At 44.9% G+C, this 18,095-nt stretch overlaps 1 protein-coding gene across 1 annotated transcript in view; it reads right to left on the reverse strand.

Annotated features, from left to right (window-relative positions):
* The window catches only part of WWOX (WW domain containing oxidoreductase), a 930,620-nt gene extending 913,069 nt beyond the window's left edge, over nucleotides 1–17,551 (reverse strand). The window contains exons 1-4 of the mRNA XM_078062358.1: nucleotides 17,131–17,551; nucleotides 11,280–11,344; nucleotides 10,825–10,882; nucleotides 9,216–9,394 (exon numbers count right to left, since the gene is read on the reverse strand). Of these exons, the coding sequence (XP_077918484.1) occupies nucleotides 9,216–9,394; nucleotides 10,825–10,882; nucleotides 11,280–11,344; nucleotides 17,131–17,237 (409 nt within the window). The 5' untranslated portion in view covers nucleotides 17,238–17,551. The remainder of the gene's footprint in view (nucleotides 1–9,215; nucleotides 9,395–10,824; nucleotides 10,883–11,279; nucleotides 11,345–17,130) is intronic.
* Nucleotides 17,552–18,095: the final 544 nt, after the last annotated feature.

Raw genomic sequence — 18,095 nt, forward strand, 5'->3', positions numbered from 1 at the left:
TAAGAGTAAAAAGGAAAAGTATTTTATTAGTTTTCATTTTCATTTCCATACAACTACACAAGAAACTGCTTTGATTCTGATTTTGTTCCTTTTTTTTTTTTTAAAGATTTTATCTATTTATTTGACAGAGAGAGACACAGCGAGAGAGGGAACATAAGCAGGGGGAGTGGGAGAGGGAGAAGCAGGCTTCCCGCCGAGCAGGGAGCCCAATGCAGCGCTCGATCCCAGGACCCTGGGACCATGACCTGAGCCGAAGGCAGATGCTTAACGACTGAGCCGCCCAGGCACCCCTCTGATTTTGTTCCTCTTTACAAGAGGTAATTCCTTCACAGGAAAAGGCCTAACTCCATCCACCTTGCTAGTCTCTCCTCAACCCTCGAGAAATATGAAAAGCACTGGAATGCTCACCGCTGCCCCCTCCAAATCACGCACACAAACACTCTCTCCCCTGTTCTCTCCTGCTCTCAACTGCATGAGCACACAATCTTAGATCTTCTCTGAGTCCAGTGAGGAAACCTTGATTTGCTTTCAGAGACAGTACGATGGGAATATGGCTTCTAACCAGAACACAAAGCAGCACTGCCTGATGAGCAACTAACTCACAGATCTGAAACAACTAGATTCCAACCATGTCACACAACTTGTTAAATAAGAGGACACTTCTTCTTTAACTCATTTAGTTGGGCTTGGCGAGATAAAGACTGGCACTTCATGAAATGTAGTGTTATCTATGAAGCCAAAGGAAGATAATAAATTAAGGCAAGCAACTCCTGCTTTTGGAATTTTGATCCATCTACCAAAGACCTCAATTCAAGAGAGCTTTGCAAGAGGGCCCTACTCGTGACTGAAAAGGCAAGGGTCCAAGGGTTTCAACTGCCACCATGCCTTTTATTATAAAATCTGTAATAATTCCCAGGATAACCGTCTCATTTTAACGAATTTTTATTTGACAAACAATGGACACATCTGTACATGGATGACCAAGATATCTTTACTCTGGTGAAATCGTTTTGCGATGTTACTAGTCAACAACGCTTGCAAGGCTCTTTCATTTTCAAGAAAGAAAAAGTAAGCTGAGAAAAAGAATCATATAAATCAAAGTATGTAACGTAGCGTATTCATCCTGTCCCCATTTAAAATTTGAAAATAAGCAGTTTTATAAAGCCGAAAGTGTCTCCTTTCCTGGGCCAAATTTCTGTTTGAGAGCTGAAGCATGCAATTAATGGGTTGCCTCAAACTTTAGAGAGCCAAAATAAAAATCACACTCCTTAAGATCTTGTATGCACAGAGTGCTGGCTACTTGCTTCATATTAAGTATTCGGTTTCATACGGCCTCTCTGATTTAAGAAACACATACTAAGTCCAAAAGGACATATTTCCTTCTAGTACAAAAACATATCATTAATAAACAGTCTAATTACAAATAAATTATATAATGCTGGGTGAGGCTAGGGTTGCAGGGGCAAGGAAACTCTATATTCTGAAAATAAATTCTAAGATCACCAAGGCATTCTAAATGAACCTTAAACAGAGGCATTAATATTTAAATATTGCAATTTCCACTTAGAAAAAAAAAAAAACCACATTATTGATAGGCCAGCACACTCAAAACCAATAATGTCACGAAAACACATGCCCTTGTGTAATCTGGCAGAACAGGCTGCTCCCTGAATACAATGGACCTTTTTATTAAATGGATCTCTTCATCCTTGGCATTTTATACAAAAAACAAAAGCCAAAAAAAAAAAAAAAAAAAAAGAGAGAGAGAGAGAAAAGGAAAAAGAAACAAACATGACACTAGTAACGGTCTTCCGTTTGAACTCTTTCACCAAGAAGTACAAGGCCTAAAAGATATGTTAGGAAAGTAAAAGGCATTATTTAACAAAAATGAAAGCAAGACCAGCTGAGGAGGAAAACTATACTGAGACGCTGGGGGCTTCTGTTGGACGGTATCACAGAGCAACAGAGCCCTCTAGTGGACGGAAGGTAGAGCTGTAGGAAGACCCTTCTCTGAGGCTAACTTCTCCGGACCATCGCTGTGTCACTCCAGTAAGTAAAACCAAAAGACCTAATCACTTGAATTGAGTATTACGTAAAATAACTTCCAAATTTTCAGACTTTATAAAACACCTGCAATCTCAAATCAGGATAGAAGTCTTATTTTTTAGATATTTGCTCTAAATGATGATCTTGAACCATTCCTTCCCTGAACAACAGCTTCCACAACCCCCTCGTTATATACACTGGCACTCAACAAATAAATGAAAACCTAAACCTACGTGCAAGTGTAAAATTCAACTCTTCTCATATGACAAAAAAGTCTGAGCTCTAATCAGGTACATACATACAATTTATATAGCATTATACATATATATAGTTATTTATATATACCTATTTAATGTGTTTTGTATGTGATTACCAATGATGATGTGAGGTTCATTAGAATATTTCGGTTGGTCTCCTTTGGATATATAGCTTCACTGACACTCTTTTTTAAGATTTTATTTACTATTTATTTGAGAGGGAGAGGAAGAGCACTTGCAGGAACATGGGAAGGGGCAGAGGGACAGGGAGCAGCAGACAATGGAATATTACTCAGCCATCAGAAAGGATGAATACCCACCATTTGCATCAACATGGATGGAACTGGAGGGGATTATGCTAAGTGAAATAAGTCAAGCAGAGAAAGACAATTATCACCTGGTTTCAGTCATATGTAGAACGTAAGGATAGCATGGAGGACCACAGGGGAAGGGAGGGAAAACTGAAGGGGAAGAAATCAGAGAGGGAGACAAACCATGAGAGACTCTGGACTCCAGGAAACAAACTGAGGGTTACAGAAGGGAGGGGGCTGGGGGGATGGGGTAACCGGGTGAAGGGTATTAAGGAGGGTACGTGTGGGGATGAGCACTGGGTGTTATACGCAACTAATGAATCGTCGAACACTACATCAAAAACTAATTATGTATTATATGTTGACTAATTGAACATTAAGAAAAAATATTTTATTTACTATTTATTTCAGAGAGAGAGAGAGAGAGGGAGAGTACATGCAGGTGCACGGGGAGGGGCAGAGGGAGAGGGAGAAGCAGACTCCCTGATGAGCAGGGAGTCAGACGCTGAGATCACAACCTGAGCTGAAGGCAGACGCTTAACCAACTGAGCCACCCAGGTGCCCCTTCTGCGATACTCTTAAGCTTTCCATGTACTCTGAACAAGACTATGTGGTCTCCATGGATATTCAGTGTCTAAGAATATTTAACTGCAAAGTGGTTGTTTAATTCATAAGGTACTAATACTCAATTTTATGTAGTATCATTCAAGGACTTCTTCCAATACTGCCAAAACTCAATAGCATCTCAGAACAAAGTAATTTTAAAATTTTTACTTGTAATATATGGATATATTCTAGCATAAAGGAAAAGTGGTCACAAATATTTTGGGCTTTTTGGTTTTTTTACGTTTTATTTATTTATTTTAGAGAGAAAGCAAGTGAGCTGGGAAAGGGGCAGAGGGAGAGAGAGAAAGAATCTCAAGCAGACTGCCCACTGAACACAGAGCGACAAAGGGCTCAATCCCAGGACCCCGAGATCATGACCTGAACCAAAACCAAGAGTCAGCCACTCAACCGACTGAGCCACCCAGGTGCCCCACTGGTCACAAATGTTTTTAATTTAATATATTCCCAAAAGGTTCTTTAGATTACTTCAGAAATTTTCCCTCTACTAATGAGCACAGGTTCCTAAAAAGAAGATAAATGCCAAGATCCCACTATTTTGAGTCTTGTTGACAATCGGAAAGGAAATTGTCATCAGGCATCAGGATCCCAAATGTAATGATCCCATATGAGCAGGTTTTGACCAAGAAAATGACTGCAAGTTAGCTTATGGCCTCAGATTTATGGGATCTTTTGGAATAACTGGAAAAAAAAACAAAACAAGTCAACACATGGTTTAGGATAGAAGGCAAAATTTAGTAACAGGATGGAAAAGAGAGCAAAGAACTGAAGGTATAAAGAAAGCCAGTCCAGCTCCTAATTTTGAAGTGTCGGTTTAAAAATCTTAAGAATGAATACACATCTCTATATGAAGAAAAGCACTCTTCCTGTATTACTGCAGAACTCGTAGAATTTACATCAGATATGAATCCATCATGGTGGTCATTAGTAGGATAAAAGAACATGGAAACCATACTTCACACTGTAATTTCAACACATGATTTAGGAACAAGACCCCGAGCTTTAAAAAATGGGCTCCCAAAGCCAAAACAAGCAATTTCAACATTATACTATCATTTTGGATTCCTACAAGGAAATCTGATACCTTCATTTTGTTTCAAGGAGAACAAATTTAGGGGTGACTGTCGTAGCTTGAGCATGTACATTTTATATCTCAAAATATATCGATATTGATGTTTAAATAAATATACACAATTAGAATCCATGTAATAAAACTTAGAGAGGATTACATTATATAAATACCAAAAAATTAAGTGTCAGTCCTAAAACACATTTCACTGGTATAGACCAAAGTGGCCAGCTTGTATCTGTCCAGGGAAAAAAAAGTTTTGTTCCTGGTAATGGGCCCTCTGGCTCAAAAATCGAAACCAGACCAGGCTATCCTAGATCTAAAGTCACGACACTGACACAGCCCAGTGTTAGGAAGGTTCAAAAAGCCAAAGGAATTTTTCATCCTGAAGAAATCCTGAAAGGGATTTAGAAATCAAATTTTAACCACTGGTAGCTTAAGACTGCAAGGAGAAAGTTTTATCATCATTACCAAAAAATATTACACTGAAAATATTTAATGTGCTCATACCTGTAACTGGTTTTTTTTGTTTTTTGTTTTTTTTTAAAGATTTTTATTTTTAAGTAATCTCTATACTCAATGTGGGGCACAAACCCATGACCCCAAGATCAAGAGTCACATGCTCTACCGACTGAGCCAGCCAGGCACCCCTTGTTACTAGTGTTTAAATGGACGTTTGACAAAGCCTGGATTTTACCCCTTAAATGTGATGATCATTCTGTCTGCCCGCTGCAACAGACTGTGGAAGTTCCAACAAAAGCCCCTGCTAACGGGAGACCGTCAACAGGGTAGGTGCTGTCCCACATCGAGGCATTCAGTTAACCCCTCATTAGAAGAATCCTGCCTTTGATGAGCACATGTCAGCCCTCAGATTCAAGTAGGTAGCACTTCCTACTCGACTATTTAAACGCAGAGACAAATCAGAGCAACTGACAGGTTGAGTCTAGAAAAGCAGCTATGGGGTTCTCTGTGATGGGAAATGGCCTAGCCTAAAACAGCCCCTCTCCCAAGACTTCCCAGCAAGGCTTGTATTTAATGATCACCATTAAATGGTTGAAGCCATTTCCACTCATTTTTACCAAATCGGAGCCATCAAGCAAGCCACTAAGTCCAGAGAGTCGTGACACACCTGCCCCCTTCCCACTCAGCGCTATGTCGAGCACAAAGAGAAATCAGTTCCTCCCTCATCTCTACTGGTTAGCACGTCAGGACTGTGGGGTTCCGGGCCTCTTGGTTTGCTAGTAGAAGTTTGGGTGAAGAGATGACGTCCCCCTGGAAACCGAGATGCTGATCTCCACAGAGAGAGGTCCAAGCTACAGCTTTCAATCTATAAAGGTCTTCAGGTTCAGAACACTGGTTGAACAAAGGTCAAGGAGAGAAGAGTGTTAGTTTCTGAGGAGGCAACGTCTGAATGTTCATAGCTCCCTAAAAAAGGGGACAGAGCCGAAGCAAGCGGTGCAAGACATAGGTGAGATGTCCCCAGAGGTCACAGAGAGTGTGCCACCAAAAGCTTCCTGTGGCCCGGGGCTTCAAATTTATCTAAATGTTATCTAAATTGGGGCTGCTTTAGAGAATGTTGGGGTGATGTTACTTGGAAAGGGACTAAATCATCTAATGCAGGGGCTGGCAAACGTTCTCTTTAAAGGACCAGATAGTAAATATTTTAGGCTTTGCAGGCCATGTGTTCTCTACTGTAATTACTCAATTTTGCAGAAAGCACGAAAACTGCCACAGAAAAAAGGTGGAAATAAATGGGCGTGGCCATGTTCCATAAAACTGTAGTTACAAAATCAGACAGCAGTCACATTTAGCCCATGAGCCACACTCTGCCAACCCCCAATCTAGACAGCTGAACCCAAACAATAGCAATACCTAGTTACAGACTTTAAGTGCAAAAACAAAGATTTCATGAACTCATAATGCTTTATTCTGACATCTCCTCAGAATCCTTACATCTTCCAGAATCACCCTGATCTTTTTGAGCTGAATTAAGTGGGAATCCCTCTAACTGCCTTAGTACTATAAACTACTGAAAATTCTAACTATCACTCCAAACCAACTTACAGCCAGAGGAGGAAGACAATAACACAAAACCTGCTCAGAGGCCACTTCAAAGGGGGCAGTATCTTAGTGCAACACTGAAGCTCATCAAGGAAAGGTGTCCCCTCTTACCACCTGATCATCCCCTCCCACCACAGAGAGAGCCTCACCGACAGCAATTCCAACAAAGCAATGCCTGTGGAGAATTAAAAAAAAATTAAAAATAAAGAATCATTGGAAATATCAGGTTTGTAAATCAGCCTTTGCAAAGCAAATCAGGTTACCTACGTTTTTAGTCTTGGAGCCACCACTCTCTAAATACTGGTATGCTTTGTGGCAGCCCACTCTACTTCAAAGAGAACAGACACCCACAAGGCTAAAGGTTGGACAGCTAATACACAGAAAACAGGCTCCCGTGAACAGCAAAAGGAAAGTGAACACCAACACCATTAAAGCTCGGATAGAAGAGGACTCCTGAATGCCCATACATCTTGGAAATGAAGATGCCTGATTCACTCTGCATTCAGTTACTTCATTTGAAATGTGCAGAGAAGTGGTGACAGCAATTTATAGAGGGACATGTTTCATAGTTCAGGAGAAGGGAGGACTTTATCTGGAAGCCACAGCCTACTTGGGCAAGGACACTTTCTAAGGCAGCCACGCAGGATACAAAAAGTGAACTTAGTTACGACGAAAAGCCGTGTGCCTATCTTCAGCCTCTTTTCTTTAAGCCTGAGACCACTGCTGCCAAGTAAAGTGATTTGCAAGGATTTGATTGCTTGGAATTTTCAGGGCGATATTATTTCAAAAATTAAGAATAAAAATCTTTCACATCCACCAAGACCTATGCTTCCCAAGAGAGGAGAAGGGAGGGGGGTAGCCGGAAGCGCTGCAGGCAGTTTCTGAGGGAAGGCTGGAGCTAGGGAAGGAGTGCAGGTGTTGGCATAGGAAGAGCTGGTCGCCCCAAGACCCTCCCAGCACTCCTTCCACTCTTAAGCTTGACGATTTGCCACCACATCCAGCTGGACCACAGAAACCTGCCTGCAGTGTCCGCAAAGTCGACCGTGGACATCAGAAAGGAAAGGTCTTCAAGAAAGAGGAAGCGGGAGCAGTGAAGAGGCACAGAGTTTCCTCTAAGAGGCTCGAAGTCCATTCTAATCAACACATTTATTCTCGATGCTTCAGAATCCCTTCCTTTATGATTAAAGATCCAATGAAACAAAGCTCTTTGTATGCTCTGAACCAGCTCTACTAGTCCTGGATCATGATGTCCTTAAGTCTGACGCTGCAAATCTTTGGCAGAGCATTAGGAGCATCAAGGTCTGCTATCTAACGTCAGACGGAACAAAGTTTGAACACCTATGCAGAAAATAACCAGTAGTCACGTTGCTTACTAATTAAAGGAAAAAACTGTCTCTCTAGAAGAGTAAAGGAATGAGATCTTTTAATTTTCTGGTTAACTAATTGTTAAATAAAAAGAGGTATTTTACTTAAGTCCTTAAGTACTTATTTTCTCTTAATTATTTTCCACTGTATTGGTCCACACCCTCATATAACAGTAGTCAATGCAATCAACACAATATATTGTTTCTTGGGTGACTGAGGATCCAGTCGTTATTTTTAATACAGCATCATCAGTTTCAATATCAATGACGATTACATAGAATCCACCCCAATAGAGAAGTTCAGAAAATTGAACTGAACATACTCTGAGCCTAGGGTGAGGTCCGAGAGTTGATTTTAAATAAATCCCTTTCCCTTTTTTTAAAACTTCCATTTGCCTCTCTGCCTTCACAGACAAGTACAGTCAAGAGCTCTGCTCTGGGACGGTCACCTGTTAGACTAGACCCTCTGCCATGCAATAACTGATCCTCTAAGAATGTATTTTCACCCCCTGTGCTTCCCCTGATGATGCCGGGAATGCTTCTGGAGGTTCGAGAAGGGGTCACTGAAAATGAAGAAGGATGGAGAAAGGAGACAGCGGAGGAGGTGCAGAAAGGCACGAGGAGACAAAGCTTATGAAAGAGAAGGCCAACGAGGGGGGCAGTGGGGAACTGTGAGGGGTCAAAGGGCAGACAGAACTTGCCAGAAAACAGCCCAATGTAATTCTATGTTTCGTCCGTGTAAATTAACCTGAAGATGTAAATCCTTAGGGCAGTTTGGTTCTTACAGGTACGTATGCTGATGTCAGTGGATCAAAACAGAGTAAGAATAAAATCACGCGGAAAGCTCTCGTACGAGCATCTGCTCTGCCACTGTCCCTTTTAGCAGCCCTGTTTGCTAAAGGAAGGGTGGCCTCTGGAGCCATCTACCTGTGCCAGTCACTGCAGTTAAACACTGGCGGTTAAGACGGTTAATCCAGAGGTTAAGACAAGGACTAACTCCCCAACTTTACAGAGAAACAAGATCCTGTTTCCAAAGGAAAATGATACTCTCATTGACCAGGTGAAACCTGCAGTACCCTTTGTTCCAAAGTCATGATAGGTTGTTGCTCCTGCTATTCCATTACCAATCAATTTTGGTTTCAACAACCCAAGTCATTGAAATGTGTCCAGACACCACACAGACCAGGCTGGAAACCCTTAAACGGAACCTGTTTGTCTCTAATCCCTGAATACCAGAATAGCCACAGTCTTTTGCTGAGTGTTCAGCTCTCAGAGAATTCAAGGTCAGCCCTTCCACGGCCTTCCATGAGAACAGTGGGATTTAAAAAGAGGCCAGGATCTTAACAAAACGACAGCAGGAAAGGCTATAAATACATTTTTATATTAGAGAATCATTCTAAAAGATTTCATTGTAGTTCAAATTTAAGTGGATTTCATTATAGCAGGGACAAAAAAATCACGACGACGGTCAGGGACGGCCTACCTATTCCTGAATTAGCTCCGGTAACCACGACCACCTTGCCGGTGAAGTCCCGGCCCTGGAGGATCTCCATGGCGGTGGTACTGCCATCGTATCTCTGCCTGCTGGTCGGCTTCGTAGGGTTATCATCCACCGTAAATGCCAGTCTCGGGTCCAAATAAGTGGTCCTTTTATTTATATGGCTGCAAAGAAAAGGAGAAAACAGTGAACCCAGGCATTTATAAATGTAAGACCATCTTATAGTTTAGGTGAGGCAAACCCCATTTTTCATGTACTAAAAAGGTTTATTCTTAACCCCAGAAAGAACTGGCGTCCATTTAAGTCTGTCTTCTGGCCTCCAGAAGGATTGCATTCCTGCCTGGAAAGATAGTCATCAAATCCTTTTCTTCAGAACTGCCTGAAATACGCTGTAGCATATAAAAAGCACTGCCTTGTATCCTGAGATTTCAAAAAAGGAAGCAGCTTTGGGATTTTTTTTTTTTTTAATTCATGTAAATGTGGCTGTTAAGATCTGCCAGCCACTGTTGTCAGTAGATTTCAGTGAAATCTCTGAACCCCGCGCAAGGGCGTAAGAAAACTGGTAGGAGGTGGCAAACTCAAAATGATAAAAAGTCTGAACATTCTGAAGTTCTGATGATCTTCATTTCAAGACCGTATTCACATCTCCTCCGAGCACTGTAGTTTGGATTTGGAGGTGATCTAAGTCTTATAGAAACTCAAATATATTAGTACATATGGATTAATGGGTTACTCCTATGTAACAGATTTATTTTTTTACATTTTTAAATGTACTCTTTGGATCGGAGACAAAAGATCTCAAAATATCTTAAAAACCATTAAGAACTAACTCTCCAGAAATAAACAGATGAGATTTTGTGATTTCAAGTTTTTCTGTAACATGTATGTGCTTAAAATAATAATATAGCTTAAGATCTATACTCATCACCCTAGAAATACAAAGAGCCAAGAAGAATCCAGCTTTCGTTTTACTTATAACCGGAGCTGCCAGAGAAGTGTCTGGAAGGGTATCACGCCAGACGCCACAGTACTGCCTGGCCCACAGGGGCACACCTCTCCTGGCTCCTCACTGACATCCCCCGGGTGGCCTGAAAGAAGCTATGGTGAAAGGATGTGCCCCATGGAAACAGATCTGGGCGTCCCCCCGCCCCCACCAGAGTTGGCGGGGGACCATTTACCAGCACACTGCTCTAACAGGCGGAGAGGTGAGCGACCGAGGAGTTACACAGGAACTTAACAACATCAATGCTCAGGAGGTAATTTGATAAGTTACAGTCTATCGGTACAAAATAATACTCCATGGCCATTTAGCACCACTGTCTTGAAAAAAACAAACAGGAGAAAATGCTCACAAGACATTATGTGGAGAAAGGTTACTACACAATTCACAAAGTGCACTCCCTACCTTTTTTTTCTTTGAAGGAAGCAGACTTGGAGAATAAGTAAAAAAAATTATTAAAAGTAGTTATTCCTACTGATAAGATTACAGTTACATACTACATATTTTTCTATATTCGAGGTATATTACTTTAAAAACAAAAAATTCCTACTGAAAGGCAAAACGACTGAGAGGAGTTTCTATATAGACACTTACTCGACAAAAAAAACTTGTCCATTCTCATCGGTTTCTTGTTCCCATCCATACGGCAAATCTGAAACACAGGGAGACTGGCAGGTCTGCGTGCGGCAGAGATGGGGTAAACGGAGGCCCAGGGCCCAGGTCAGAAGGCTCCATGCCCTTCCAGCCCCCGCCCCGAAGCCTATCCCACCAACCAGCAGCCTCACTGGGCCACCTCAGGTTGTGTGTACCAACCGTGGCCGTTATAAAAAGCCCATGAGAAATCACCCTCACCATTCCACCCCACTCTCATCGCCTCCTTCTGCCACATCCCGTGAGCTCCTCCGAGAGAGAGCTTGATTCCTTGATGGCTCCCTCCTAGAGAACCTTCCAGGAATGACAGAGCAGCCTGTCACCTGACTGTGACAGTTTTGCTATCTATTAATGCTTTAAATACAAGGTTATTTGGTTTATGACAACAACATACAAACCTCCTGCTATTCGTTTTCTTTTTCCAGTTTTCGGATGTTCCCACTGGGTCTTCTCCTCAGCGTGACTGTTAAAAAAAAAAAAAAAAAAAAAGCTAAAACTCCACAAAAAAATAGTAAGTGAAGGTTACACTTCTAAAAATTAATCAACTGCATTGTGCCCCCCCCCCCCCCCGCCAACAACACTATTTCCCAAGAGTAGTAAAGCCAGAGTTCAGAGAAGAAATACTCAGAACATAAATGCTACTGTCTACATCAGGTCCAATTCCCTGCGTGGGAAGGAGAAGCAGCCCAAGGAAATCTGAAAGCCTGTCTTCGTGAGCAGGCTGTGGAGGACGAGGAAGAGAAGCAGACTGGAACCCCAGTTGTGGGTCAACTTTAGAAAGCTTAGTGAATCACTCAGAGTATCTAGAGGGGTTTTGCATTTGTTTTAGTTTTATCCCAGGACAGATGAACAGACTTCAGTCTAATTTATGATGCTGATATTTAGATATCATTTAGGTATATTAATCTTAAGTATTTATTCTTTCCACAGATAAAACTTTGAAGTGTTTTAAGCACCGACTCCTAACTGCTCCCAAGAGGTATTTAAGAATGCAGTTAGAAAGCCCCAAAGGTCACCTAACTGCAACCTAGCCAAGTTACTCAACTTTGGTGCCTCAATTTACCTATCTGCAAAATGGAAATGATCCTAGAACTGATCTCAAGGAAATGCTATGAGGATAAGGTATATCAAGGACTGAACACAGTACATGACATATAAAAAGCCCTCAAAAGTGCTACCTATTATAAACAAATCAAATATATAAACTCGTCCTATTTCTGTGGAAAATTTAGCATTTTATCTAACAGCACACAAAGTTACAATTAAAATCGTGAGCCAGTAACAGACTAGTGGTACCGTCAACAGGTGATAAAATATCAAGAAAAACAAAATTACTTCATCAGAGAAGCAGCTGGATGTTGCAGGAGGCATTCCCAGGGGAGGCTGAATTTCCTAAAAGTTCACATACTCATGCCAAAGTAGAAAATAATAATCACTGATATCTAGATGATAAAATCTGAATATGACCTCCCTACCAATTACTTTAAAGAGAACATATATAGAGAGCATGAATCTGCTGTAAAATTTTACACGAGGCAAACAAGGTTTTTTGGGGAACTGTGGGCTTCAGGCCTGTTTTTGCAAACTCTCAGTGGTGGGTGCAGCAGCTCTGTGGACACTGGACTCAGGAGGCCAAAGACTTGGGCTCCCGAATACCTGTAATCAGTCAGCCAGTCTCCCTGGCCCCACACCCACCTCACAGAGCTGTTGGAAAGGTAAGTGACACCCTACTTGTGACAGTGATTGGCGAACAATGAAGTCCCTGTACGAAGGCAGGGTATCAGCAGCCCGGACCAACGTCTACTTGTACATCGACCACCATGAAATCCTGCTCGCAGAAAGGGAGAGCCTGAGTCCCTGGTAAGGACAAGCTGCTCCTCGGGGACACAACCCCTGCTTCTCCTTGCAAACTGAAGGGAACAGCGAGCAAACCAGACGCTGGCAAAGACCTACACCATTCCTGCTCTTTGCTTTGCTTTCCTCCTCATGCTTCTTCAAGAAAACTTTACAGATGTGATTTTACATTTTCCTCTGCCTGGTGTTAAAAGTAGTTTGCAACCCACAGGCAGGCATCAAATGAGCTTTGAGCCAAGCTCCACAAAGACCTGCCCTCAAGAATCCATGAAGTGCCCCTGTGAGTGGAACGCTGACCCCCATAGCCGACCAGCGTCCAGCTGAACCCTCAGACACCCAGCCCTGTGCCTGGCCCGAGGAGCCGCCCAAATGTAAACGGGCAGCATGAATAAATGCTTTCCAAAGGAGGTGGAAAACTCACTGAGAACATTTTTTTTTTCCATTCTGAGAGACATTTTAAAAAAGACAAGATAAACATTGTCACCCCCATGTTTTTTACTTTGACAGAAAATGCCTAAGTCAAGGTTTCTTACCACTGGCAGTCCTGACATTTAAGCCAGATCATTCTCTGCTGTGGGGGCTGTCCCGTGCACTGAAGGACGATTAGCTGCATCCCCCATCTCTACCTACCAGATGCCAATATACCATAGTTGTGGCAACAGAAAGTGTCTCCAGACATCTCCAACTGTCCCCTGAAGGACAAATGCTCATGAGTTCCAGCTCTCCCACTCACCAGCTATGTGCCCTTAAAGAGGTGTTTGACCGCCCTGTGCCTCAGTTTCCCCATCTGTAAAATGGGGATAATAGAAGCATCTGCTCCTTGGGGCTAGTGAGGACCCAATGAGTTAACATGTGTGAAGAACTAAGAACTATGCCTTTCGTACAGAAGCATTAATTTAAATAAATACTTACATATAAAACGTAATTAGAAAGTGTTCTTAATTGTAACCTAAAATGACTTAATGAACAGAAAATCACGACATATGTCCCCAAAGTGTTATCTTCCTCTCCTTTAAACAGAAGCCCTCTTCTATTTTTTCTTCTTCAATAAGCTTTTTGTCATTTAAAGAGATAATTAACAGGGATCTTAACTTAAACCAAAAGGATCAAAATTAAATTCATACCACATTACATGGATATCACTTTCAAGTATGCTGTTCTAGAAATTTGTTTTTGAAGTCAACTTGGAGACAGAGATCTGACTGTGAGGAGGGCCGGCCCCATGGACCAGGGAACCATCTCCCGACCAGGCAAGGCCGGCTGGCCCTCTGGCTGCCAAGACCCCAGGGCTTCAGAAGGAAAGCAGCTGGGGGTGGAGGGCCCAGGAAGGCCCAGGTGACTGCAGCGACAGGCCCAGGCACTGAGACCTTGTCCTTCCATCCCCACCTCCTGGCTTGGGCAGAAGGGCTGCACTGGACCGTGCCAAAGAGGGGAGAAAGACCCACCAGCTCTCTCTGGAGCCAGGTCTGCTCTCAGTGGCAGGACGGTTCTCTCCCTGAAAGCCCAGCCTGGGGGGCCCTGGAGCCATAGGACATGTGTCCTCCTGAGGTCTGTGAGTGCACCACGGGACACATGGGAAAGCACAAGGGGCCAAAAGAAGCCACACAACAGGAGAGGGGCAAAGGCATGAGTCGGGGAGGGAGGTCTCATTGGGGGCTACAGCCTCTGTCCTTGGGGGTGGCTTTGCTGTGGTTGAGAGGAAGACCACTGGAAAACAGGAACTACTCAGAGGGCAGACTTCTTTTAGCCCATTAACAGTTTCCCAAACCCCAAGAGAGGACAAGTGACCCTTCCAGAGTTAAGAGAAAAGAAAGACCAGGATGCTTGCAGGTCAGGAGAGATCAAGGGGGACTGCAGGGAATTAGGGTTAGGATTGGTCAGAGGCATCCTTCCACCTGGAGAGCTAAAGCACCGAGGGCCAGGGGAACTAGAGGGAGGGACCCCCAGCTGGGCCCAGCCAAAACCTGTCACTACATTCAGTGTAAACAAGAGACCCAGACAGGCCAGTTTGAGACCCAACACTGGGGAGGCAGGAGAGCCTTTTCAGGGACCATATATGCACCACTGAATCCCCTGGAAGCACTCGGAGGAGCTGACTGGGTGTGCAGATCTTATTTAGTGAAAGAAGAGCCCAGACACTGGACGCCATCGAGGAAGGAAGCAGATGGGAAAGGCCACCCAACATAAGGTAGGACACAAGGGGAAGAGACAGGGTAACATCAGGCTCCAGGCAAACTTGAAAGGAAGCCAAGGAGCCTAGGCTAAATGGCCAGAACGAAGGTAAGCCCCACACAAAGCAGGAGGCCGAGGAGGGCTCTTACAGCCAGGATGGCAGTCCTGTGCACCTTTGCATTCCAGGGCCCAGTATGCCACCTGCTCAGGGAGGCCCGAGGAACCCTTCACTGGAGGAATTAATTCATTCATCCCACACGGACTTATGTCTCCCAGGTGCTAAGCACAGGGGATTCAGAGGGTAACAAGAAAAGGTCCCTGCCCTCATGAAGCTTACAATCTGGGGGAGGAAGACAGAGCACAAACAAGGAGAGTATGGCTAAGATGACTACAGAAAAGGCCAAGTGCCATGACTCAGATAACGAGATGCTGGGAAGAGGGTGTAGGGGTCAGGGATAAGAGGAAGGTCTCCTGGGCAGTGGCATTTAAGTTCAGCTCTGGGGGATGACACAGCCCTTCACATAGCTCTCCAGGCACATAGATCTCCAGGCAGAGGTAACAGGGAGTGTGTGCTCAGAAGCTGCCTAGAGCCTGACAAGAGCCTAACAGCTCCCCACTGCTAGACTTGCCCCTACCATTCTCCAGAGCCAGAAACCACCTTTCGAAAGACATAAATCCGATGGTACTCCCTGGCTCCAAGCCTTCAGTGGACCCCCGGGTCCTGACGATGGAGCCCCAGCTCTTCCATGAGGCACAGAAGGGCCTCCATACACTGGGGTCTTCCTCTGCTGCCTCAATCTTCCCGTCCCTGCACCAGCACATGGGCCATATAGAGGCCTCCACTCTGTCTCCTCAGCCTGGGCTGCCCTCCTGACCCTGAACATGCCCACCTCTACTTGTGCTGAGGCCCAGCTCAGGTGCTGACTCTCCCCAAGCACCCGAGGTGCCCACACACGCCTCACGTTAGCAGGCTACTGCTCATTATCCACACACTGCACTGAACTAGCCTTGTGTCACTCTGCCATACAAGACTGGGTGACAAGTGGGTCTTATTTATCTCAGTATAACCAGTGCCCAGCAAAGAGCCTGGCATGTGATAAAACCCCAATGTGTCTTGAATGAATTAAACTCACCAAGGTCTGTCTTTCTTTTTTCTTTTTTTTTTCCCCCTGGTTTTGTTTCTACCAAGCAACCCAAGACAGCAGTGGCTCACAACCCTGGATAGATAAGAATCTCCTGGGGAGATTTTACAACATACCAATGAAGGTGGGGAGGACCCAAACCAGTTAAATGAGAATCTCTGGAGGAGGAACCAAGGAAAAGCTATTGTCTAAGTTCTCCAGATGTTGAAAATCACTAATTTACAACCACGTTTCACAAAGCCAAATGATAACCTGCCTTACAGGGAAAGCTTATAAAATACAGATTCCCTACACCAGGTGTCTGCTGCTTAAGGGTCTCCGAAACCTGTATTTAGGACGATCGACAGGTGATTCTAATGAGCCTTAGGCGGTGCTGCCACAGCTGCAGAGAGAGCAGGAAAAGCTAAGTTATGGCGCAGAGTACTTATTAGATCTGTGCTAAGTGTTTAATGTACAGTGCTTGAATTAAAATTCTGTCAACCCATTTTACAGGTGAAAAATCGGTGACTGAGAGTTCTTGCAATGGCACAAAGTCGCACAGTAAAGGAAGGGAGACAGAGTCTGCCAGGGTTTCCAAAACTTTGCCAGAAACTATTGGAGTTCTATTCTATATACAAATGTATATATACATAACTATATTAGGACACTTATTAAAAAATACATTCTCCTAGGTCCCCGCTCCAGACCCACAAGGAGGGAGCTGGGCACTGGCCTTTTTTTTTCCTGATTTTTTTTTGGATGAGGGAGTAAAGGCCTGCTGGCCACCATGGCACCGTGCAGCGCCGCCTCCTGAGCAGCAGAGGGCGCGTCTGGGCGCTGCCAGGTGACCCCCGCTGGACCCAGGGCCCAGAAAGGCAGCCGACCCCAACTCGGGACCGTGGGAGCCTCCCTGAGGAAGCTCCTTAACTATCGCCTCCACTTCGCGCGGCCTCGCCAAGCTGGAGCGCCGACCCGAGCCCCTCCGCGCGCAGGTGGCATTCCAGGCAGCGCAGGGTCCCGGGCACGTGAGGCCGTCAGGGTTCCAGGTGCGGCCCCCTCCAGGTGCGTCCCAGGCCCGGAGGCCCCCGCTGCGGCCCCTTACTTGGCATAGTAAACCCAGCCGTCCTTGGTGGTTCTCTGCTCCCAGCCCGGGGGCAGCTCGTCCTCGCTGTCCGTGTCGTCCAGGCCAGCGTAGCGCAGGGCTGCCATAACGGCAGGGAAGGCGCTCAGTCACCCACTCTCTCGGTCGCCCGCTGCCAGGTCTCCGCGCCCAGGAACTCAGTCCCGCTTCAACCGAGCGCCGCGCGCGGCGAGACCCAAACGCTCGCGCCTGCGCACTGCGCCGCCCCGAGCCGCTCAGACGACTCGGTAGCTAGAATCAGGTCTCCCGCGTTTCGCTGCTGCCGGCGTAAAAGGGGCGGGGCCTGGGAAGAACGGCGGTGAAAGCTCGGGAGAGATCGCACTGCCGCTCGGCTGGAAGTAAAAGCCGGTGGACGCTCCGTTACTCTGGAGATGGAGCTGAGCTACGTCCACCTCCCGGCCTCAGGGAAGGGGCGTGGGCCTCCAGTCATGGTCCAGGACTCCGCCCGTTGCCGAGAGACCCGTAATTACTTCCGCGTTGTTCTGACCAATCCTGCTGGAGCTCCAGCAAATGAGCATCCTGGGAAATGTAGGCCAGGCCCAGCGGGAACGGACACCGGAGCTGAAAGGAGGGATGCGGATTCTGGTTTTCAGGGCTCTGGCCTCTCCGCCTTTTAGGACATTATGAAGCCTAGATGTTCCTGCTCAGAAACCTTCCAGAGCTTCCCATCACCCAGGCTGACTCACACACTTTGTTGTGCATGTAACCATAACGTTATAAAACGTGGGAACGTTAAAAATGCAAAATGTAAAAATCCCGAAACTTCTAACAACCCCGTCTTGGAGAGAAGATGCTCCCAGCCGCAGGATGATCCTGTTGATAAATAAAGGGCTTTTATTTATCAACATTTATAGACCGCTTAATTCCGGATCAAGAATTCATAGACTATCTCTTTCCTGGACCCGACACCTCCCAGAGGTGGGCAC

Source organism: Halichoerus grypus, chromosome 15, assembly GCF_964656455.1.
Source record: "Halichoerus grypus chromosome 15, mHalGry1.hap1.1, whole genome shotgun sequence".
Taxonomy (NCBI): domain Eukaryota; kingdom Metazoa; phylum Chordata; class Mammalia; order Carnivora; family Phocidae; genus Halichoerus; species Halichoerus grypus.